General features: G+C 32.9%; 1 protein-coding gene across 3 annotated transcripts in view; it reads left to right on the forward strand.

Moving 5' to 3' along the window:
• LOC105213128 (zinc finger MIZ domain-containing protein 1) overlaps positions 1–25,079 on the forward strand; it is a 58,539-nt gene that overhangs the window by 25,499 nt on the left and 7,961 nt on the right. For all 3 annotated transcript variants that reach the window (XM_011185717.3, XM_054230038.1, XM_011185700.3), the window contains exons 2-3: positions 22,806–23,235; positions 23,778–24,062. In XM_011185717.3, the coding sequence (XP_011184019.2) occupies positions 22,806–23,235; positions 23,778–24,062 (715 nt within the window). The remainder of the gene's footprint in view (positions 1–22,805; positions 23,236–23,777; positions 24,063–25,079) is intronic.

Below are 25,079 nucleotides of genomic sequence, written 5' to 3' on the forward strand. Positions count from 1 at the left end.
AAATGTGTACGAGTATGTGTGTTAGTATTGCAGCATATTGCACTCTGTCTATTTGTTTGCTGAAAAAATCAATGTTCAATATCACTAAAAATTTCAATATTTTCACTCACTGCACTCACCAGCAGCAAAAAATATTTATACTTCGATGGCAATCGCATATGCATACCCTTGGCGGGGATATGTGTATACATATGTTTGTAAATATGGGAAAAGTGTGGACCTAAAAAGTTTTTGCATGAAAAAAGATGCAGTTCAAACATTTTTCCAATTATTTTCAGCCTAAATAATTCAAAATTTCACTTACGGACTGCAACGAAGTTAAATATTGCTATGGGTTAGTGTGTAACTAGTTTGGATCCAGTTTAATTTTAGCACAAAATGTAATGTGTAAGTGTTATTTTGCACAACGAAGCAAGTTTATGCATTTTCTGAAATAAAATTGTAGACTAGTGTATTTCGACTAGTTCGTAACTAGTTACAAACTGGTACATAAACTTAAAATATGTAATATAAAGTCTAGTTTAAGGCGCAAAAAATAGTTTCCAGCAATAAAACATATCTCTATATACATACTTCAGCATATAGAGACAACTTCCATATAAATTCCTTTCCACCGAATTTCCATTCACTCGTATTTTTTCATATCTCAATTCCATTTATTTCCGATATTTTCACCTCGATCTGAGGCAAATACAAAATAAATTCAGGAAATAAGTAAAAGCATCAAAAAATACTGTTGAATAGTTTGCAGCATTTTTTTCAGCGAAAAACAACCAACGGCTGTATCGCATCCCCAATGAGTTGCGAATGAAAGCGTTTTTGCGCATTTCGCGCTTTTAACGTAAGGTACAGGTTACTATACTTCCTCAAAAAAAAAGCACAAACACACACAAATACAACTATATTAAAAGCACTCAACTCAAACCACTTTGTTTTATGACGAAAGCGCGGAAAAATTGAAATGAAATAATAAAAAAGTGGAGAAATAAGCGCTATTTTTAAGCATTTTTTTCCAACTGTTTTCTACTTGCCCACTTCCCTTTTCGCCATGCACAAAAAAGCGGAAATTGTCGCAAGTCGGCACAAAGCACAAAATATAACAACAACAATAATGCATGTAACATATAGTGCAGCGCAGCGGGTAAAGTGGTTTCGCCATCGCAGAGCGCAGCTTAAGCTACAACAACAATAATAACAACAACAACAACTGAAGCAATGCAATATGTGCTTGCCATACAAAACCGAACCGAAAGCATGCCAACAACTCAGCGCACGCGAAGCAGCAACCACCCACCCCCCAGTTCACCGCAAACCTATACTCATACTCAACGCTACTCTACACCCTACATAGCTCAACTCAACTCAACAACTCAATTGCATCCGGATATGGATTGAACGATTTTTATTTGCATTGTTGCGCCGCTGCCGCCGCCATTGTTTGTGACTACGACGTGAGGGCTGTTTCAACCGCCTGCCTGCCAGTTGTGTTGTTGCTGTTGCTTGTGATTTTTTCCTTTCATTTGGCGCGCATAAATTGAAAACTCATACACACAAAAAAAGGAATAATAATAATAATAATAAAAAAACGCAAATATCCTCCATGAGCCTACAGAAATCCAAGCTGGAAAAAAGGCAGACCGGAGTCGTCAATGATTTCCTTCCCTTAAAACGTGCAAATATGTTGCATGCATCACGGCACAGCGGCGTTCATATGAGTGTGTGTGTGTGTGGCAAGCACTAACACACACACACACACAAACAAGTAAATATAATGCATTGTTTGTTGCAAAAAACGACTGCCAAACGCATTTATTGACCAGTTAAAGATTTTCGCTTTGTATACGATGGATTTTTCGGTTTCTCTATTTGCTTATGCCACACATATTCGCATATGTACCCTTCGTCGCCTTTTTGCAATGGAATACGAGTATTGCAGCATCATCTTTTTTCAACTGCTGTTTGTTTTTGTTATTGTTGCTGGTATTGCTGCTCAGCTGTTACAGCTGAAGGTCTCTGTTGTGCTTTGTTAGTTGTTGCCATTTGTTTTTGTTGTTGTTGTTGTTATGCGCATTTACAACATTTGCAATTTCATCTGCCAAACTTTCAGTTATGGTTTTGTTGTTGTTGTTTTCGTTTTAGGGGTAGCTTGCTTGCTTTACTAGTTGATCGGTTGCTTGATTAGTGTAAGTCGGCGGCCGCAGTCACTGTATGATATTTTCGATTTCTTTTTGTTGCCATTTTCTGCGTGCAATATTAGTTTTATGTTTTTGCTGTTGTTGTTTTTGGGTTTTAATTTGTTTTATTTTTTTCGTGGCGCAAAGTTTATGTGCAAAACAGTTCGGTGTGAAACTTGGATGAATTTAGCGGAGTTCAACACCTTTAAAGAATGATCGGTGAGGGTATTGAGAAAAATAGAAAGAGATTTTTTGTATTAATTCATAAATCTTAAATTGTAATATTAAAATTACTAAATAAAATTTTAAAATATTTTTTGTACTTCATTTAAAATCTCAATATTTTTGAACTTTTTTACAAAAAATAAATTTGAAAAATGAATAAAGAAATATATGAGTATATAAAAAGTTTATATTTCCAAATAATAAATTTTTAATTTTTAATTAAATGGATTAAAAATTTTTTTCTAAGAACACAACATTGATAAAAAAAAATAAAAATTTCGAAAAATCAAAATTTTTTAAAATAAATATTTTCAAGTGATAAATTTTAAAATTCAAATTTTTTTCTGAAATTAATAAATGGATTTAAAGCTATTTTCTAAAATTATAAAATTAAAAAAAAAATAAAAATTCAGAAAAATACATTTTGATTAAAAAATCTTACTTAAAAAAAAACTATTTATTTACAAATAAAATGTATTAATAAAATTAAAAAAAAAACTATTTATTTAAAAATAAAAATCATAAATAAAATTATACCAAAAATTGAATACACAACAGCTTTTCAATGAAACGTTTAAAACTTTTCGCGTTAATTTGTTGATTTTCCAAAACAAACAAGCAACTTTCTGACATAACAATTGCTTTACAACAACAAATTCGTACTCATATTTATAGCTCAGCGACAATGTTGCACACACCGTAGTGGCTGGTGTGGTGGTGCTAAATGCAGTGATGCGACATATTTTTAATTACCCAAACAATTTTTCCATTAATTTTAAAGCTAAACAAATTAAAAACACACAAACAACAACAACAACAAAATAGTAGCAAGTGCCTATATTTGACGTAGAATATAAAATTTAATGGAATAAACTACAGCAAAGCGTTAAATCAGTTGTTGCTCAGCAGTTAGCTAAATGAAATGGTGTATGTGTGTGTGTGTGAGTATGTGCGCCACATGATGTTAGCGTAGCGGTGAAATGGGCGATTTTGTTAAGCGCGAAAGTTTTCGCTTTTACGGTTATTATTTTTAATTTGATTTTTCGCCATTTTCAAGTTAATATTTTCCCAACTGAATTTTACTAGTTTTTATTAATGAAAAAACAAAAAACCAAACTTTGCACTTCAAATGCTATGGGTATGCGCATAAAACGGTAATAAAATTTTTTTGGTTTTCTCTTTAAGCGCTCTAAACGTTTGCATATGCAATGTTTGTAGGTAAATATGTGTGTATGTATGTATATGAGTGTGTGTTTGTATGCAAGTTTTATGGAGCAACAGTTTTTTGGAACTTTTTTGCACTTCTTTTTATTTTTTTTTTGTGTTTTTGTTGCAGACACACTACAAAATTGTACAACAAAATGCGCAAAAATTGTCGGTAAAAATAATTCGTGAAAATATGGCGTTGGCATTGTTGGCAGTAAACAAAATACAAATATGCATTTTATAGATATTCAAATACATACATACATGCAGCGATGTGTAGTTTGTATTTTTTATATTTTTCCACCTGCAGGCCAACAAACAATATTGTTGTATGTTTTGTGGTTTTTTCTGCGCTTTTATTATTTATGCTTTGTTATTTATATACGCAAAAAAATATTTTTTTTATTTTCAAATATTTTTAGGAAAACATTTTTTCATCAAAATGCGCTAAATTTAAAAATTAGTGAAAATAAATATTTTTAAATTTTTTTTTATTATTTATTTTATAAAAAAAATTAAATTTAAATGAACTCTGCGCTTATCTAGCGCAGCAGCTAACAGATTAAATATTTGAGTAAACAAATTTTGTAAAAAAAAACTCAAATTGTGGCAGCAAACACATTAATTTTGCATATGTTATAGCATTCCGTGTATTTTATAGAACGGCTGAACGCATAAATTTTCCGGCGAAATATGCAAGCGAAATACGCTAATGTCATAGAGTCCATCAATTTGCTGCATTTTATAACAAATTTTTTCCCCGCACACAAGCGCAAAATATTTGCCTATTTATTAACAAAGTATACATTTTTGCGAATTTTTTAAGTGAAAAAGCATTTAAATCGAAATGAAAAATAATTTTCAACGTTTTATTTATTAAAGCGCCACAAAATGCCAGCGTCGCTTTTACACACACATTTGAGTGTCTTTACGCGAGTGCATGTGTGTGTGAGAGTAGGAGTGTGCTTTCGCATTTTGTATAGATAAATGGCTGCATTTCTCGCCTGCTTTCATCAGCCATTGCTGCTAAACGCTTGACTTGTCTACTTTTGTATACACAAACAGAAAAAAATTGTGCATATATATTTGGCGCTTTAATTACATTAAACAAACACACTGGTTGCACACACACCCATACACAATAAGCCGCCGAGAAGACTGAGACTGTCATCAACAGCCACATGCATGCATGTATTTAAGCGCATATGTACATACGCACACGTGCGTCCCTTTATCCGTTTTTACGATTTTATTTTACTTGTTTGTTTGCTTATTTAACTGTTGGTCATTGCTATTGCCCGCTGTCGTTGACAGGATGACCAAATAAAATATATTTATGTAGAGGTGTGTTGACGTGGGTTACCAGTAAATATGTATATGGACAGACAGTGGAAACGGGAAGTGTACGCTTTAAGCAAACAGACAAAAGTCAATGTCACCGACAGTCAGCCGAAATTAAATGAAAATTTTAAATGCGAATATTCGCATAAATAAGATTCATCACGCGTGTGTAAGAAGAAATTGTTTGCGGTGTATACACCTACGAATTATTGAAGTACATATGTGATTTATAAAAAATTCGGTTTTAAAAAATGCAAAAAAAAAAGTTTTTTGAAGCAACCCTGTTGTATTGCGCACTCTTAATCTTTGCGCTTCTTTCAAGTGTTAAATGGAAATTCAGAAATTTAATATAATACTTTCCGCTTTCGATGGGGAATTTATATATTGAAATAAAAAAAAATAAAATTAAGTCCCGAAATTTCGGGATTGAAATTTGTATTTTCGGGATTACGATATTTTATGAAGATAAATTGGTATTTATTACATTAGGGTAGATTATAATTCACAAAATCAATAATCACAAAAATTTAATGTACTATATTGTACCTTCCACAGTTCCTTCTTCTATAACCTATTCGCCACTAAATTATTTACCAGTAAAAACTACTAAAATAGTAGAAAAAATTATATTTTTTATCAACAATCACAATTAATGTGTTCATTATTCATTCATAATTCATTATTAGAAGAGTAGGGGAATCAAAAAAGTAGCAGTCCCGAAATTTTCGGGATCCCGAAAAATTTATAAAAATTTTAATTCATGAATTATTATTTTTCTTTTTTAATAATATGTTTTTGAAAAATTTAGAAAATTTTTTTGAATTATTTATTTATTTATTCTTTTTTTAAATTTTTAATTTAATTTTAATTTCGGGATCCCGAAATACTGATAAAACTGAAATATTTGAAACTTTAAGTTAGATAATTTTTTATACTGCTACCAACTATTCGCTTACATACACACACAGATGCATTTTCATTTACCTTATTTGTATATGTATGTATCTGTCGTGGTTGACAATCGTACGATGTGTGATGAGAGCTAAGCAAATAATATTTAGCAAAAAAAAAATCATCATCAAATACGGCGCTCCACAACACATCAAGGGCGGAAAAATTAATGTGAAAACAATAAAGACAAGCAAATAGACGTCCAAGCACGCACACCCTCACACCCATATACACATACACACACGAACGCGTCAAATCGCACATGCATTATAAAAAGCGAAAAATATTTGTGGACAGTGGGGAAAGTATATTTAAATATGCACACACGCAAAGCCTATGAAAATACTATAAACTCGTAGACAAATATGCATACACACACACACACATACATACAGACATCCATGCATTTATTCGCAGTCATAAAATCGACTTGCAATGTGAAGGCAGATGAAAATAGCCAAGCATACAGACATTTATAGAAATTTATAATTTTTTTGTTTGCAAATGTAAAAGTAAATTCATGTGTGCGTGTATGCGCACAGTGGCGAGCAAAAAACGCCCAGCACAAACAATGTTAAGCAGCAGTTTGGGGCGGTTGAGTGGTTACATGGCTGATTGGACTAAAGCAAGGGGACGCATCAAGCGCCCGACGGACAAGGGCGACAAAGTCCGACTCGTACGAGCGAGCGATGTGTGTATGTATGTAAGTGCGCGTGCAATTGTTGGCTAACGGTTGTGTGCATACTCGACTTCTATAAGCAGTTGGGAGGGTTGATTGCTGGGTTGGAAGTGAGAAGCTGGCATGTGACACGACTGTGCGAGTTATTGTTGTTGGCAGTGTGCAAATGCGCCGCATTATCCGCTCTATAAAATTATTTTTCTACTTTTTCGCTTTTGTTTTCACATTTCAACAAATTTGTTGTTGTTATTTTTCTTACTTCTTTATTTGTGCAAAGGCTGAACGGGGGTTTGACTTTCATTTCATGCGACGGCGTGAAAGCTGCAAGCAATTGAAGCGGCAAAAGCGTCAAAGGCAACGGCAGCCGGCTAAACCGATGAGGCTGGTGAGTGAGTGTGCGGGCTGCTGAGGTGGCGAAGCGCTGTTAAAGCGGAGTATGAGTTTATATTCGTCTTTGCTTATTTACATTTTGTTGGAATTCATTGTGGGAGCGCGTTTCTAGCAGCAAAAGCAGCTAAGAAATCAGAATTAAGAAGTAAAAAATAAAAAAAACCAAAAAAATCAATAATCAACCACTACCAACAGCGTTGAAGACTTCATCAGCGCGTATGTGTGCGCCTTGGCAAAAGTCATCATCATTATCGACTGTAAATCCGCTTCAATGAACACCACCACCACCACCGTCGACACTTCAACAAGCAATTGCACGTCAAATCACAACCAACGCCACACACACACACACACATATAATTGGAAATCGAAATTGAAATTATAAAGGCGCATAAAAAATGCAAACAAACAAAATATCGCATAAAATCATAAAATCCAAAACCAACAATTAAGCGCGTTCCTCAAACACTTGGCTGGTTGATGAGGTGAAAGGTGGTCGGACGGTCGCTCAGGCGCTCAGTCGCTCAATCGTGCTGTTGCTGCTGCTGGTGGTTGCTGGCAAAGTTCGTGATGGCATAACGCCATTCATGCGCGAAACTGCAACAACAACAGCATAAGCAATGTGAAAAATAAAAACAACAAAAAAGCAAGCTGTATAAATAAATAAAACTAAAGAGACGACATACAACAACAACACACGAGCGCGTATTTATTTGCATCAATCATCGCTTTCAAATGTAGCTCATCTGCTTCACTTCGATTGACTACTTGGAAAGTGGTGAAATGTGAAATATGAAATTGCAATTCACTACCACCACCACCACCACCAACAACAACAACAATGGCCAACAATAATATTGCAAAACCAGTAATGAAGTAGTAAAAAAATTAAAAATTGAATAGCAATAAAACGGAGAGTGTCATTGCCTGCCTGCTGCCATCAACGATTTTCACAATTTAATTAAATCGCATTTCGCTGACTGGAATTTTTTTGCTTAGACGGTTGTTTACGAATAGGGAAATGTGAATGCGAATGAATGTAGAAGCATAGTTTTATATGGAAATGCGTAGAATTAGTTATAAATTTGTTTGGTAAACATTATTAAAAAATAAATAAAAAAGGAATAAAAAAATTTTAAAAATTTTAAAAATTTTGAAAAATAAAAATCAAAAAATTTTGGAAAAAAATTAAAAAACAATTTAATACTCAAAAAAAAACTAAAAAACAGATTTAAAACTTTTTAAAAATTAAAAAAATTTAAAAAACGCTTTTGACAAAAAAACTTATTGCAAAACTTCCAATTCATATACAATATATACAATAAGCTACAAACTTCATAACAACAACACCAACGCACACTCACCCTATATTTCGCGCAATCTCATATCGACAAAATCTAAATCCAAAATGATTTGACACGTTTTTGTTTTTCATTAAAAAACTGCTAATCTTTAATCTTTCAAGTTGTAAACTAAATTGCGCTTAACAGATTTCAAATAATTTTCATTTCACAAATGCTAAGCAACAACAGCCGAACCACCACCAACGTAACACGTTAAGAATCTTGATTTACCGTTACATCTGCAGTGTAAGAACCTTACAACACACAGCAAAACGTGTCGCATCAACACCTCGTAGCTCAACCTACACCCCTTCGAACAAAAATAATTAAAAGCCCGAATCCCAGCAATGATTGTTTATTAAAAAAAATCGAATTTTCCGCTTACAATGCTGCCACACGATGGCATTATTTTTATTAAATTTTTTTTTTTCAACATTTAATTTCATAGCAACGGAACAGCGGGGAGTTACCAATATTAAACTTAAAAAAATCGGAACTTAGCATTAATTCTATGAGTTCGGTATATTTTTTCCGAACATAACATCTAAATTAACAGTTAAAGCGCACACGAGTATACAAACTGAATACAATTAGCAACAACACATCATTTAGAGTACATGTGTATGTGTGCTTTTGCTAAAGTTTCCGTTATCTTTATCTATTTCCTGCTTCAAAGTTACATACATGCGCTGCAAAAAGTACGCGTACAGGCTCTGCTACATGCAAATATGACTCATTTATGCTGAGCATTTAACAATAGCCAAACAATGTGCACGAAATTTGTGATAAAGAGCGAATTTAAATACAGAAATGACTAAGCTATGAGACAGCGAAACCAAAAAAAATCAATAAAACTTATAAGAATTCATGCATAACAATATTAAACGCCTCGCGATCCCATCTGCGCCTACATCAAATTGATCCCTTTCTTCGCACTCCTTGCAGCATGGCTGCTGCTAGCCACGTGTTTACGCAATTACGCAATAAATATCTGCTCGACATTTACACCCGCTCCACAAGCTTTCACGCACTTCCTGCTATCATTGCCACCACTCCCCGCCCTGCCCTCTAAGTCGTCTTTTTGTCACCACTGTCTGCCACTGTTACGCTTTGTGGTAGTTTTCCGGCGTGTCAACGCGTGTTTGCTATTTTTTGTTGATTGATACAAACTGTCATATGAAGGGTTGAATTTTCGCACGCGTATGTAAATTAATTTGTTTCTCAAAATATTTGCATATGTCATTATGTTCTTGTGGCGATAGATTTTGAGACCTCTGTGGTTAAGAGTTTGTTTTCTTTACTTTCCAAAAAAGAAGCTTTGCCAGCAGCTGAAGTGTTTGTTTTAAACACAACAGGCAAGAACTTAACGGAGGTTAACTAAAATGAAATCAAATTGCATGTCAATATACTTAAAGTAATTGGCGGCGCTTCGAGTGCCTTGAATCAATATTGTGATAACGCAGCGTTGCTCAAGTGGTGTCTAGAAGTTTAAATGTATGAACTGACGTGCTCAGCACAATTAAGCAATAAAAAGAGATAATTGCAATCATAACTAAACGCATGGATAACGGGTTTTCTATATAAAATATAAAATATATGTAAGAGCAAATGGATTTATATAAATATCAATTAATTAATGCCACTCATATGTTGTTGTTGTTAATACTAATGCTACTACTACGCTGCTAATTGCCGCATACATTTAGTATCTCTGTTATTATGCGCGACAATAACTTAGTATGCATTTCCATTCCCATTTGTGATTACACAAAATTTCGTTCAATTTGTTTGATTTGCGTCGCAATTTATCACGCAATACTTTTCCGCTATGCATACACGAAGCAAATAAATATTTTTCTACACACACACACACACACACACAGAGAGACATGCGCTTGTAGCGCAAACAATTAGTTATTAAATTATTTAGCTGCGGCAGGGTTGAAGGGTACACCACTGCGTATGAGTAACAAACAAATATTAATTTGCTCTATCGCGTGCGTTTCTCGTGTGAGCTTACTTTGTTTACTAAATAACAAAATTATTAAAGTGAACTGGAAGTAACAATGTACAAATTCGACTTAACTATTGAAAAAAATGGTAAACATCTGAAAATTTGTTGTTCTAAGTACACATTTGGTTAATTTGACTAAATAAAATTATTTCACCTTTTGATAGAAATAAAAAAAAAATATTTTTTTCAAAATTTTTTCTAAATAAATTATTTTTCTAAATACATATACCAAAAAAAAATTTTTTTTTTCAAAAATTTTCTTTTCTACAAATAGTTTTTAAATAATTTTTTTGTTTCAAATAACTAGAAATAAAATTGATATGTTTTCCAATTTTTTTTATACAAAAAAAAAAATTATAAAAAATAAAAAATTTCAAAAGTTTTCGAATTTCGTAAACAAAAAAAATCGAAATTAGAAAAAAATAATGTGTTTGAACATTTAATACAATTATAAAAATAATCAATATGTCTCTATTTCTATTATTTTGCATCAAAAACTTCCACATGACGGCACTAAAATCTTAAAATTTCGACATTAATATTTTACTAACAGCCAATCATTTATTTCAAATAACCTATTTCATTTGAAATTTTTCTCATTTCAATTTTTATTCGCCTGCGCTTATATAAATATATCACACCGGTGATCGGCTGAGCGGGCGCAAAGTGCTAATTGCTAATATTGACTTTGCAGTTATTTATACATTTATTTTGCAAAAATCACAAAATGCAAAAACAACTGCAACAACAAAATTTAGCAAGCGACTAGCTAGCAGCAAAGAAATTACAAAAAAATGGCAAAAATATTTTTTCTCATTTTCACTTAGCAAAAAGTTGGAAATAAGTGAAATGTACATTGATGCATGCAATATTTTTATGTACACAAGTATATTATATACAGGGTAGCACATGCAACTGTATTTATTTATATGTATGCAGCTGTATATGTGTAGATTTATTTGTGTTAGCGCATTTCGCGCATTTGTCGTCATTGCACCGACAACAATTATTTGTTCATGCAATAGATTTTGCCTTCATATTAACTTATCAGCGTGAAAAAAGCTTGTTTTCCACCAATGCTTTGCTCAATCTGAATTTACAAGCAAACAAATGTGCAAATGTTTTTTTCTTTATTTTTTAATTTCGAATTTCGCTTCACTTGTGTTTTGCTCACAACGAATGTTAATATTTGCTCGACAATAAATATGTATAATAATAACCTGTACTAAGCAACGATAACTAGACTCATCTCGAACGAATATGTATATATATATGTATGTATGTACATATGTCTGTATGTATGCGCAGGTACATTCCCACATGTATTTATTTGTTTATTTATCTTTGCCCTCAGTTGAAATTTATCTAATCAATGAAGAAATTTATATCTAATCAAAAAAATGCTGTGTATCTGTATGTGTCTATGTACTACCTAAAACAGGTGTGTATGAGTGTGTGTTTGTGTTTTCCCTATATGAACGTCAACGCGAACACCTTCGCTCGTTTTGCACATGAGCGCGTTACGTCGCATTTGCCGCCACCGTCGCCGTCGCCACTGTCATTTGGACTAGTTTAATGCGCCTTGATAGTTGATATAGTGTAAAAAGCCGGAAACTTTCGTGCTTTTTTGTTGTAGTTGTTCCATGTTTTGTTTTTGCGTACGTAGATATGAATTGCGCAAATGCAGGTGAAAAATACACGGCAAAAAAATTTTATAAAATTAAAAAAAAAAAAAATTTAAATTTTTAAAAATAAAATTTTTTTTAAATAAAATTTTATAGAAATAAACTATTTGTAATAAAATTTGAAATATTTTTGTGACCAAAGTAAATTTTTTTTTTTTTTTAATTTACTTGAACATTTTTTTCTGGTGTTAAGCGTGATAGCAGTTTGCGCTAATTCCGTGCTTATCAGCTTATTTATTTTACAAAAAAAAAACGTTTATTTCAAAATATACTTTGTTTATTAAGCGTAAACTGTTTGCTCACTAAGGCTGACATTTTCCGAGAACTGCTAAGAGCAAAATAAAAACTCCTTTTCAAATGAAATTTTGCTAATTCTGTGGAACTGATCTAAAAAAATAAAAAATAAAAAAAAATTATCAAATTGTGCCATAACAAAATACATTTTTTTTATCATTTTTTAGGTTAGTAATTTATTATTTTTATTTTTTTTTTTGTTAGATTGTCCACAACGCCGTTGCGCTGCTAATTTGCTAATTTTAAAATTCGCACCTTGTTACTGTTTACACATTTATATTTACATATTTTTAAAAATTTCCGAAATATATACATAAGTATATAACCAATACATATGTACATCCACACATAACATATTTGCGTTGTACTCTGCTTTATTATTGCTTTCATTCGCTTAGATTTGATTTGATTTTCGTTGTCTAAGTAATTTTTATTTTAAGGTGAATTTGTTTTTACTTAATAAGACGCAGCAGCGATCAAGTGTGCGATCACGTACACCGCTCAAGCGATCACCCCACCGCGTATATATGAATTGGCGCGCACATATAAACAAACATACAAACACACAGGCGCCCAATTAAATAATTCAAAAACAAAAAATTACGTATTTATGTACATAAATACCGACTAGCATATTCAAATGATAAAAGTACGAATATATATGTATGTATAATAACACATCTATTATATATGTAAATATGTATGTTTGTATGTGTGTATGTTTATATATAGAAATATTAGCAGCTTCGGAGTGAGCGCGCAATTTGACATTGAAGCGCTGACAGCTATTCTACTTAGTCAGTGACTGACTGACTGATTGCTGATCTAACAGAAACAATCTGCGCACTACATATACATCTACATACATATACATATGTACCTATATTCATATATATGTATGTATTCCAGTAGAATTTCTCACATGTTCATTTGTCAATGCGCTGATTTGTCGGCATGTCGTTGTGTCAAGCTGTGCGTTCGTCGCTTTTGTTTATGTTAATTATTCTCCAGCAATGATTTCCAATGTACTTATATACATACATACACACGTACATACAACTTATATATAAATTTATAAAACTGTTTGTGTATGTATTCACACATTTGTATTCAAGCAAAGTATTTACTTCTTGATTTCTTATTCGCACTTTCAATAAATCAAAATAAAAACAACAACAAACCATCAACACTCAAGCTCTATGAGCATCTCCGAAAATTGATTTATTATTCCGGTTCCCATGCCATGGTATAACTCAAAATGTGCGTAAATCAATTAATATATGATAGCTTATGAATTTATAATTTCATGTCAAATTATTTTATTAGAAAAGCGCTTGAGTTAATGACTGCGCAGAACAACGCTTTACGCAGCTTAATAGCGTCTATATGAGGTTAGGGTATTTTATTTTACGAATTTTATTACTTTTTACATGTCTATACAAGGCTGCAACATGTCTGAAGGTCCCCTTGTGTTTCCGCCTAAAAGCTGTTAAAAAGCTCATACAAAGCTTTGTTTAAAAAGCACACTTTTTTACACAATTATTAAATTTTGAGTTAAATCTTCACATATTTAATTTAGTGAAAGCTTAAAAGCTCACATGATGTACCAATGAAAGCTTGAAAGCTCAATTGTACATTTTCATATGTAAAAAATCTACTTTATAGCTTTAGTTTTGAAAAAATAATTGACATTGAGGCGCCATACAAATTCACAAAAGTTTAAAAGCTCCTACAGCACTTTATAAATGCATTCCGCCTAAAAGCGTGCTACACAAGTGATGTCCATTAAACAAGAACACGCCTTAAGATTAAGTACGATGCATAAATGCAATAATTATTTATTTCATAGCAACTGCAACTGCAAAAATGCGAACCAGCAGTGAAAATAGCAGTAGCAAAAACAACGACAAATAAGGTCAATCGGCCATATGGCATGCCATCCACTCGGATAACTAGTGAGGTAGTCAATCATACATTAAGGCATTTGCATAGGCAAGTATGTGTGTGTGCCTTCATTTAATTGCGCAAGCTGCGGTTGACCAAATAAAGGCCATATAATTACTTGATAACTTAATACAAAAACAGAAAACAAACTTAAGAATTATAGGCAGCCGAGCAGCAGTGTTGTATTTTTATTATTATTTATTGCATCTTCATAAATAATACAACAACAAAAAATAGTATTATTTTTCAATTTATCGCAAAGCCAGTAGCATTTTCTGTACGCTTAAGGGAGGTCGTTTGAGGCCGCCAAGTGACAAGCGCATGCGCGGCGCGCTTACTCACCTCCATTTTAACCCCGACCAAGCGGCCATTCACTTATGTCGTCTAAATACATATACTTAACATTTCGCGCTTTGTACGCATGCATATACTTATGTGTGCTTACGTACTTACGTTTGTACGTTTGTACGTATGTATGTGACTTTGTCACAGCGCATTTTGTACGTGTTGACTTGTCGACAGCAAAATAATATTATATGGTAATGAATTGCAAAAAAAAAAGCGTTTTGAGAAAATCAAATCGATCACCAAAATGGTCAGACGTACGCAAGTGCCCATATATAAATAAATAGCGTTTTGAACACACACACACTCATACGCACATGTGTAGCCGCTGAAAGTGCTAAGTCACAGCACATTAAACGCTTAACGAAATATGTAAATAAGTAGCTAAAAAAGTGTAAGAAAAAATTTAATCTTTGGAAAAATTATATTTGCTAGTGAAATTTAATTTACGAAAAAATATTAAAATTTAAAGAAAAAATTAAAAAAAATAATATTTTTTTTTTTAAATTTTAATTAAAAAAAAAAAATTAAATATTAAAAATAATTAAATATTGTAAATGAAATAAATTCCTTGATGGCAAATATTAATGTTTTTCGATTCAATCACAGCTAGAAACGCATTATCTCTGAAAAATATGTACAAACTCACATATTTACATATAAAAAAATGGTGTTCGTATATTTATCAGCAAATATTTTTACGAAAATTTATCTGATTTAAAACAATTTTTTTCATATCTGCAGGTATTTGTAGATAAATGCTAATATATTTACTTTTTTTCTATACATACATACAAACAATCACAGCGTCATAGCTTATTAAACCATATATTTGCGTTAATATACACACACGCACACTCTCAAATCGCGCAGTTAGTCGATAATTTACCTTATGCTGTATACAAACCTACATACATAAGTACATAATAGATAAGTACAAATAAACAAATCAGTACGAAGAGCTTTTGCGTACCATAATTGTGGATAAATTGGATATTTATTTCATTAATTTCCATGTCTTTTTTTTTATAATCATTTATACAATAAAGTATTTATTATATAAATACATGAAATCGCAGCACTGGCTACTAGGCCTTCAGCCGTATTTTTTATTTTCGCGAATAGCTGGTAGACTACAAAGAAATATTAAGCGATATCACATACTAAGGTTGCTCGGATTTTTCAATATACAACAAAAAATATATATAAAATCTGAACTTGTATAGTTTTATTTTCATTTTTATTTTTATTTTTATTTTTTTGTTTAATTAAATTTTTTTTTATTATTTTTTTATATAATTTTTTTTTTATTAAATTTTTCTTTTTTTAATTTTTTTATTTTATTTCCTTAATAATTTATGAAGTTATTTTGCGCATTCTTGTGTTTACACACAGTCTGTCGCTGATTACTCATACGCCGCGAAACGCGAGTTCTTTGCTATTTCGAGCGTTTAAAGCATATCACTGCTTGTTCAACGCACAGTTGCAAATACATACGTACAGACACACAACCATGCATCTGTATTTTGCTTATAAATATTTCACTTATACGCCATAATTCAGTTCAATGCAGTTCACAGCAGTGTACATATTATGGGGCAAATGAATTTTTCGCCGTCTCCAAACGGCCAATCACTTCGCTTTCAAGCGAAATATGCACACACACACACACATCCACGCGCGTAAAGCACACGCATATTGAGCATTATCGGTGCTAAAGTGCGGGCATGGACCCAACATAATGCCTTAAGCGGCGGCTGGTCAATGGTCGTCACACAGTTGTTGTTGTTATTATTGTTATTGTTATTGTAGTTGGCATTACAAAGCTGCAACTTGCTTCGCGTTGCCCTTATTTGTTGCTATTGCTTACTGATTTTTGCATACAAGTCGTTTCATCTGCTGGCTGCTTGCGCGTGTGTGTGTTTTTGTTGTATTTGTATTCGCATATTGTAATTACACTGTTAAATGCTCCATTTTCAACTTTTTGGAGCGCACAGCTGCTCTATTTGCGGTTGACTGCGGCTAAAAGCGCTCTATGAATGCCTCTGCGTGTGTGTGTGTGTGTGTGCTCATAACTATTGCTGTTGTTGCGTGTTTTTTAGTGTTGTTGCCGTTATTTCTTCTTTTTCTTGTGCTTACCGCTGACTTATTTATGCGCTCATTGCGCTTGTGGCTGTACTGTTATGCCCTTACAACAACACAAATATGGTTAACTGTTTACAGTGGTTGTTGTTGTTGTTTTTACATATTTAACGTTTAATATACTTATATTTGCATGCGACTTACAGTTAGTTTGCTGAAGTCTGTTTTCGCAACACTCTTTACGCTTCATTCTCCTCCACTTCTTCTGCTTCTTCTTTTTCTTGTTTTTCGTTTCTACTACTTTTTTTCAATAACTTACTGTGTTTCCACTGTAGTTGTTTTTGCTTTTGCTGTAGTCGCTTGTACGCATTGCTTTTGTGCCGTCATTCCACACGCTTTCCGGCCTTATTTATTCATATATTTCTTCAGCTATTTATTTTTGCCATACTTACATATATATACATACATATGTATAAGTGTATGTGTGTGTGTGTCCATCTGTAAGTATACCGCCATTGCTTTCATTGTTTTAATGCCGACTCGAAACAATTGGCAGTTTTATTATTATTTTTCGTCACCATTTTAGTAGTCGCTTAGCTTGTGGTTGTTGTTATTATTATTATTATTTGCTGCTTATGCTTATACGCGCAGTGCCGTTGCTCTCATTTGAGTCGCTGCCTTTTTTCTGCACACTCACACAACGTTCTTTTCATCATACTTTTTAGACATACAAACATACAAAAATATATGAAAAAGTATGCTAATATCTATGTTCATATGTCATGTGCCCATTTTGCGCTTATTGCACAGCGTCTATATTGCTTTTTACTTAAAAAAAATTTTATTTTTTTTATACAAATTTTATTTTTCTTAATTTTTTGCTTTATGCTGCTACATATTTTCATTTTATTTATTTTTTTTACATACATACATATATTCACTCGTCAGTCTCATTGCTTTTGTTATGCTTAATTATTTCTACCTTTACTTCACAACAACAACCAACAGCACAAACATACATACGCAATCACATCTGTATACATAGATATATATTTGTATGTCTATATGTATATGTCTGTATTTGCATATGATATGGCGAAATCAACGCTTGAATTTACTTGTCCGTTTGCGATCGTTTATCGGCTCACCAAACCACAACACAACCCCATTGCTCTCATTTAACACACACACACACTTGCTTTGTTTTTATTGTTGTCGCTTTTATTTATATACATTTTTGTATACGTTTACGTTGACTCGTTATACGTCAAATTAATTCGCCAACCATTTATATATATGTACATATATACTCGAATGTATTTGCGAATTTATGCCCGCAAAGTACTTGCTTGCAAGAATATTTCTTCGGTGTTCTGTGATTTGTTTCGCCTCGTTATCGTTGTTGCCTTTGTTGAGGTGAGCCGTGTGCTAATATATATTTTATTTTATCGTATGTGACGCGCGTTTAATTTTTCGCATATTTGCTATTGTTTTTGTATTGCTTTTGTTGTTAGCATGCGACATTAAGACTTTTCGTAGACATTTTTATGAAATGAAATAAGTCTTTGGATACAATCGTAAATCTTTAATGCTGCGCACATTTACATTTGTTTGCAGATTTGTTTGCGTTAAATTTTGAATAGTGGATTAACTTGAGAGCTGGCTAAAGCAATTTATTGTGTATTAATTTGGCTTAAATGCTTTTTCGAAAATATAATAGGGGACCGTTCAATTGGTATGAGATTTTCTTTCATACATAAAACATTTAAAAATATTTGTGTTAATTAGTATTTATTATAAAATAGAAATTTTGTTGTATGAATAAACTAAATATAATAATTTACAATAATAATTAAAAATTTGGATGAAATACATCCAAAAATATCGCTAATATTAAAAAAAAATTATTTAAATAAAAAAATTTAATAATTTTTATAAAATAAAATTACATACAATAATTAAAAAAATTTGAAATTTAAAAATATTTTTTTATTTTTTTTTTTTTGAATATTTTTTTATTTTTTATTAAAATTTTTCAAATTTTTTTTTATGTTTTTTTTTATATTTTTTTTATATATTTTTTATTACTATTATTTTAATTATTTTTATAAAATAGAAATTTTGTTGTATGAATACACTTAATATAATAATTTACAATAATAACTAAAAATTTAGATAAAATACATCCAAAAATATCGCTAAAATTAAAACAAAAAAAATATTTAAATAAAAAAATTTAATAATTTGTATAAAATAAAATTACATACAATAATTAAAAAAATTTGAAAATTAAAAATATTTTTTCATTTTTGTTTTTTATTTTTTATTACAATTTTTAAATTTTTTTTCTTTTTTTATATTTTTTATTACTATTATTTTAATTCCTTTTAATTTTTTTTTTTAATATTTTTGGTCTAATAGTTTGTGTATTATTTATATTACAAAATCATATAATTTATAATATAAAAAATTTGCACCATTTCCAACTTGACTCATTTCGCAACACTTTTCAATGACTGTTCTATGAAAAACCTTCTTTACCGGATTATTCCAGTTAATAGTACAAATTTATAGCAAATTTCCGCAATTAGAGTTGCATATAAACATATGTACATATGTATGTATTCATGTATGTTGATGTGCAAATTTCACGCTTGACGCAAAAGCAAAGTGGTTCCTAAGTAAACACAGTTATTTTAAACAAAGCTTCGCATAAATACTGATGTCAACCACTGTCTAACCACACACACAACAACAGCAGCAGCACAGAATGCTGTTAAACAAAAGCTTTGCTGCATACATATTGATATATGTATATGTATTCAATAAACATACGTGCTGAATTTTTGCATATTTATATGGTTGTTGTTGTTGCGTCAACTCGTAGTCATCCATCCATATTGCCACCCACTCTGCGGCGGCGCCCACTGTGCACTCACTTCTGGCAGACATAATATAGTTATCAGTTGCGGTGCGGTGACTTGGCTGGCTTACTAAACATACATATGTACTCGTATGTATGCTTATATGTATTGAAGTGTTCAGCAATGTATGAAAATATGTCTAGTAATGGGTTTAATACCAGTTGATCAGACTAAGCAATGAATGCCATTAATTACTGATTTACGTCTGTATTGGTCTACTATGGGTTTAATTGATTAATTTTCTTTTAAACCACACTCACACACATACAAAAGCAAAGCTTTGTCATTATGTAACTGCATGTTAGCTATTGGCATACCTAAAGACGGTTAACTGACTGTATACAACTGTAATCAATAAAACACAGCAACAATGACAACAGCAATGTCAGCAATAGCAAGCAGTCGGTGTCCTTATGACCTTTACGACACAAACGAGAGCATACAACACAAGCGTCCCTAATATAGCATACATAAATACACATACAAACACACAGCCATATGCAAAGCATTGTAATATGTGTTGTTGTTGCTGCTGCCACACTTCAATGTGGCACTGAGCCATTTTTAACGCCACTTGCCATCTCTTCCCGCTGCCACACTCATACACACGTATGTATGTATGTAAGAGTATACAGTTTACACAAAAGACACAAATTATGTCAAGGTGGTCCCGCACCAGCAAACTTCGCCACCGACTAACTGTCTCCTTCGCCAGCCAGTTAATGGACGCTCTCACCCAACTAACTGACTATTTAACGGTTCACGTAAAGTGCGCATTGGCGCCTTGACTGCCTGCCTGCCTTGTTGCGCGCTACAAGTAAAATTAAATAAAAACGGAATTCAAAGTCCATAGCGCAAGGAGCTTTCTGCTAACAAACGCCCACCGCCTCAAATAGCCGCGCCGCTGTTGACCTTCTCACCAACACATACAAACTATGTGTGTGTATGTTTGCTGATGCTTGTATATGTTTATGTATTTGGCATTTATTGTAGCAACTCAATTGACAGCCATGAAGCTTGTTTAAAGAGCGACGAGCGAAATGCTTGTGGGTGGCTAAAAAGCAAAAGCAAAAAAATAAAAATAATAATTATTAAAGTGCTATGCTTGTGGCGCAAAAAGGACTCTTTAAATGTGTTGCACGCGTGGGTTTGTTGGAATGTAAAGCACAAACAAGTGTGTGTTCATGGAAAAATGTATACCAGATATACTAAAGGTGGCTAACTGAGCGGTGTTTCTAGTTAATAAAGTTGGATAATGTCGGTTTTAAACTCATATAATCACGTTTTAAATAATTTTCGAAAAAAATAACTATTATGGTATTACATACACTTATAAGAACAACTGGTCCATTATGAACTAGTTTGTAACTAGTTGCAATTTTATTTTATTTTTTATTTAAATTAACAAATTAAGTACTCAAACTCGTCGCTTTCATAAAATTTTAACTAGTTCGTTTTTCACTAGTTTGTAACTAGTAACAATTTTAGCATTTCAACTTAGATTATTGCAACAATTGAAATATTTGAAATTAAAGTAATTTTATAAGAAGTATAAACCAAAAATAATAGTCTCGCCATTATATATAATAATTCAAAAATATGTATATTTCTCAACACAAGCATTACATACGCTTAATTGTAGGTTTAAGCAAAAATTTTGAATTTTTAAGAAAAAAAAACCTTTTCCTGTAAACCCGACACATCTCTGCAGCTGCCATTTTTTCACTTGCATTGCTAGCAACTGCTTTGTTGGCGCTGATCCACATGTTTGAATGCTTAAGCCATAAAAGGAGCATGAACTTCCTGTGTGTGCACCTTTGCGCAGTCACTTGTATGCTTAAATATTTACGTACATACGAGTATATATTTGTCATAAATAAATAAATATACAGCGACGAGAATGCAAAAAAAAAAAAAAAACAAAATTTCGCTTAGCAGATGCACAGGCAACCATATAGACCGAATTTATTGCAATACATATGTGTCGTAAGTGCATGCACTAAAGCGTGTGTATGTTAGTCGTTGTAGTCTCCTTCACTGCCGCTTCTTCACTGTGTTTGCATTGTCAACAGGCACACGCGCCATTTATGTAGCTGTGTGCAAGTGCCTACATGCGAACAAGTCCAACTTTGTAGCTACAGATATTTACAAGTACAGCTTACACTCGTCTCTTTGTTTTATTTGCTTCATATTTTTCTGCGCTTTGTTTTTGTGTTTTGAATACCTGCACCTATTTTCGGCTGTCTTTTTGCTGGCTTCTTTGCGCTCATCCACCTTGTCTGCCGCTTGCTTGCTTCAACAATTTCATGCGATAACTCATCCTTGAGATAAATACTAAATACAGGCTAACAGAAAGGCGACAACAAAATATTTTGTAGCGAAACAAAAACAACAACAATGCGGCGTAAAATTATATGTATATGTGTTGCTAACGAATTTTTCACAAATATACATATGTGTCTATATACAAGTGTTTATATACATATGTATCTATATAATATATAACGGCACTACATTTTTAGGCATCTGCATGCTTAATATACGCATATAAGTAAGTAACTATGTAGCTAACATACAGGAAACACAGCGAAGGACAGGTGCTGTAGAACGGTCTGAGTGTACATACGTGTGTGTCTTTTGTTGCTTTTTTGGGCAATTACACCTTTCTATAGGTACATAATATACTCAAAAATAAAAAAAAATAAATTTATTTCAATATGTATTTATTCAAAATTGGTGTTCTCAGCCTACTTGAAAGTACCCTGTAGGAAAGTGTTCATCTCAGAAAGTAAAATACACTACACAAAAAACTGATTTTTCTTTAACTAAAATTCGCCTATTTTCGTAAAATTTCAATGCGCTTTAAAAAAATAAACAATTCATAATCAACCGATTTCCTAATGGGTTCATACAATTTGACAGCTATTTAGCATCTCAAATACTCGCTTCCTGTCAATGTCGTCAATGATATTTTGCGCCTTTACCCAATTTGCATAAGCTGAAAATAGAACGTGAAGAATGAAATTTTTTTATTTTCTTTATGTGGCACAGCGGAAATGCGAAGGCTTAGAAGTGCAGAGCACGAGAAGTTTTGACATCAACCTAAGCAAGGAGACTGAACAATTATTTTTTATAATATTTCACCTTTATTTAACACTTTCATATATCGCAAATTTCTAACGTCCTCTCTTCTTCTTCTTCTTTGCAGAAAAAATGATGAAATGAACGCCGGCAACGGCTCCTCGAGGGCGCCAGCCTCCGGGAGCCAAATATCACCACAACTACCCGACGTACAAACGCAGCAGCAGCAGCAGCAACAACAACAACAACAGCAAGCGCAACAACAACAGTTACAACATCAACAACAACAGCAACAACAAAATAACAATACATACGGCAACTATCCACCCATCTATAACTCACCGGGCGCACAGAATGGCATCACACCACCAATCGGTCAATATTCCATGGGTGAGCCCGATACATTGCGCACACTGAAGAATACATTTGGCCCGAATTCCGAATTTACAACAAGCGGCTACGGCAACTATAGTAATATGGTAACGGCCAATGGTGGTGGTCTGCAGCAGCAACAACAGATGGATAATATGAGTGGCATGGCCGGTGGATATGGGCAGGTAAGCATGGCGGTTATAGTTTGAAGAAAATTGGTGAGTTCGGAGGAAAATAGGTAGAATGAGAATATACAAGCGAACTATACTGATAGATTAGTTGACTTGGGGGGAAAAAATATGGTTGCGTGCTTTTAGGCGCACGTGCACGTTACAAAGTAGGTCTTCTAATTCAAAGCGGCTATATTTGTTATTGTGTAGAGAATTTCTGTTTGTACAAATGGATATCGTGGAAAATGGCTATGTAAATATGCGCCTAAAAGTATGTCACGTTTTTGTTTGGACACATTCAAATATGGAATGCATGCTTTTAGGCGTTGAGGCTTTGCATATTTAGGTTATACTAGTATAAATGTGATTATTTAACGAGGTTGGTCAACGGAAATACTTAAAATTCCATAAGTAATATCACTCACTGTTCCTACATAGATATATATTTTCCGAATTCCAAAACGATTTTTAATATTTCTCACTCGAGAAAAATCACAGAAATGCTAAGTTTATATCTTCACTGTAATTTTAAACTCTTTTCCTCGCCTTATTTACAGATGAGTGCCAATCAAATGCATGGTGGCAATGTGCAAAATCTCTACATGAATGGCAACATCGGCGCTACCGGCAGCGGCAGTCCGAGTGCGACCAATATGAATAGCGCTGGCGGCATTGGCGGCGGTGCTGGTGCCTCTCAAGTGGCCAGTAATCCAAATGTTAACATGAATGGCGGCGCCAACATGCAAATGGGTCATATGAATGCATACAATGGCGGCGGCGGCGGCGGCAGCGGTGGTGTTGGTCCCAATGGCAATCCCAATATAGCGCCATCTAGGCATCAAGTAAGTATTGAGAGTTTTTGCACAAACAAAAAACAAAAAAGTGTTTCTTTGACCCTTTCGAGTTACAAGGACGAGTGAGGTTGTATTGTAGCACTACAGTGAAGGCAAAGAGGCGCCGGATATGAGCATAACTAACTAACTAAGCAGCAAGCGCAGCATGTGGCTTGTAGTGGATGTGCTTTTGTTGTTGTTGCCTACATTTTAATTTAAGTGCTTCATTTTTATTATCCTTGAATGCGCATCAAGGCATGAGCACTGCGGTACAATATTATATTAAGGTCACTTTTGTGTGTGGTCCTTGCAGAATCAATCAGCCGTTGTAAAGCGCCTAAAAGTTGGCTTTAAAATGCGGCGAATTTCAGCAAAATTAGACAAAGTGGAACAATTCTTTAGAAATGGTGTGAAGAAAAATTTTATAAAACAGCTGAAACAGATCGACACAGCTCAATTATTATTGAAATAAAGGTATTATTGAGATTAATGTCAAGTCGCTCCTCAAATAAAAAAAATAACAAAATTGTGCACTTAATCATGGCAAATGTTGATTAATATCAAGTCTCTGCTCAAATAAAAAAACAACAACAAAATTGTGCATTTAATCATGGCAAATGTATTTGCTGTTCGCATTAACTCATCATTGAAAACTTCAACACCTCAACTCACAATTAAAACGATCAATGACACAATTAATGCAAATAACACGAATATCAAACCGCAAAGCCGCCAAAGGCATCGCCAGCCAATGCAGTCATAATCCAAAAACAATTTCGCTTAAAACAAAAAGAATAAAATAGTAATAGCAATCAAATTGCTCGAATCATTAACTATCAATAATAGATTGTGGCAGCCAGACACACATTAGTAGCTAAAAAGTCTTACATAAGCTACACATAACTATGATTTCGAATCGAAGAAACACTTGTGCGCGTCTGTTCGTTTTGTAAATGCATGCATTTTAGCTGAGCACAAATTTCATTCCAATGCAAATCGATTCTGTGCACAACAACAACGCTTAAG

This window comes from Zeugodacus cucurbitae, chromosome 4 (genome assembly GCF_028554725.1).
Source record: "Zeugodacus cucurbitae isolate PBARC_wt_2022May chromosome 4, idZeuCucr1.2, whole genome shotgun sequence".
NCBI classification, from domain to species: Eukaryota; Metazoa; Arthropoda; class Insecta; order Diptera; family Tephritidae; genus Zeugodacus; species Zeugodacus cucurbitae.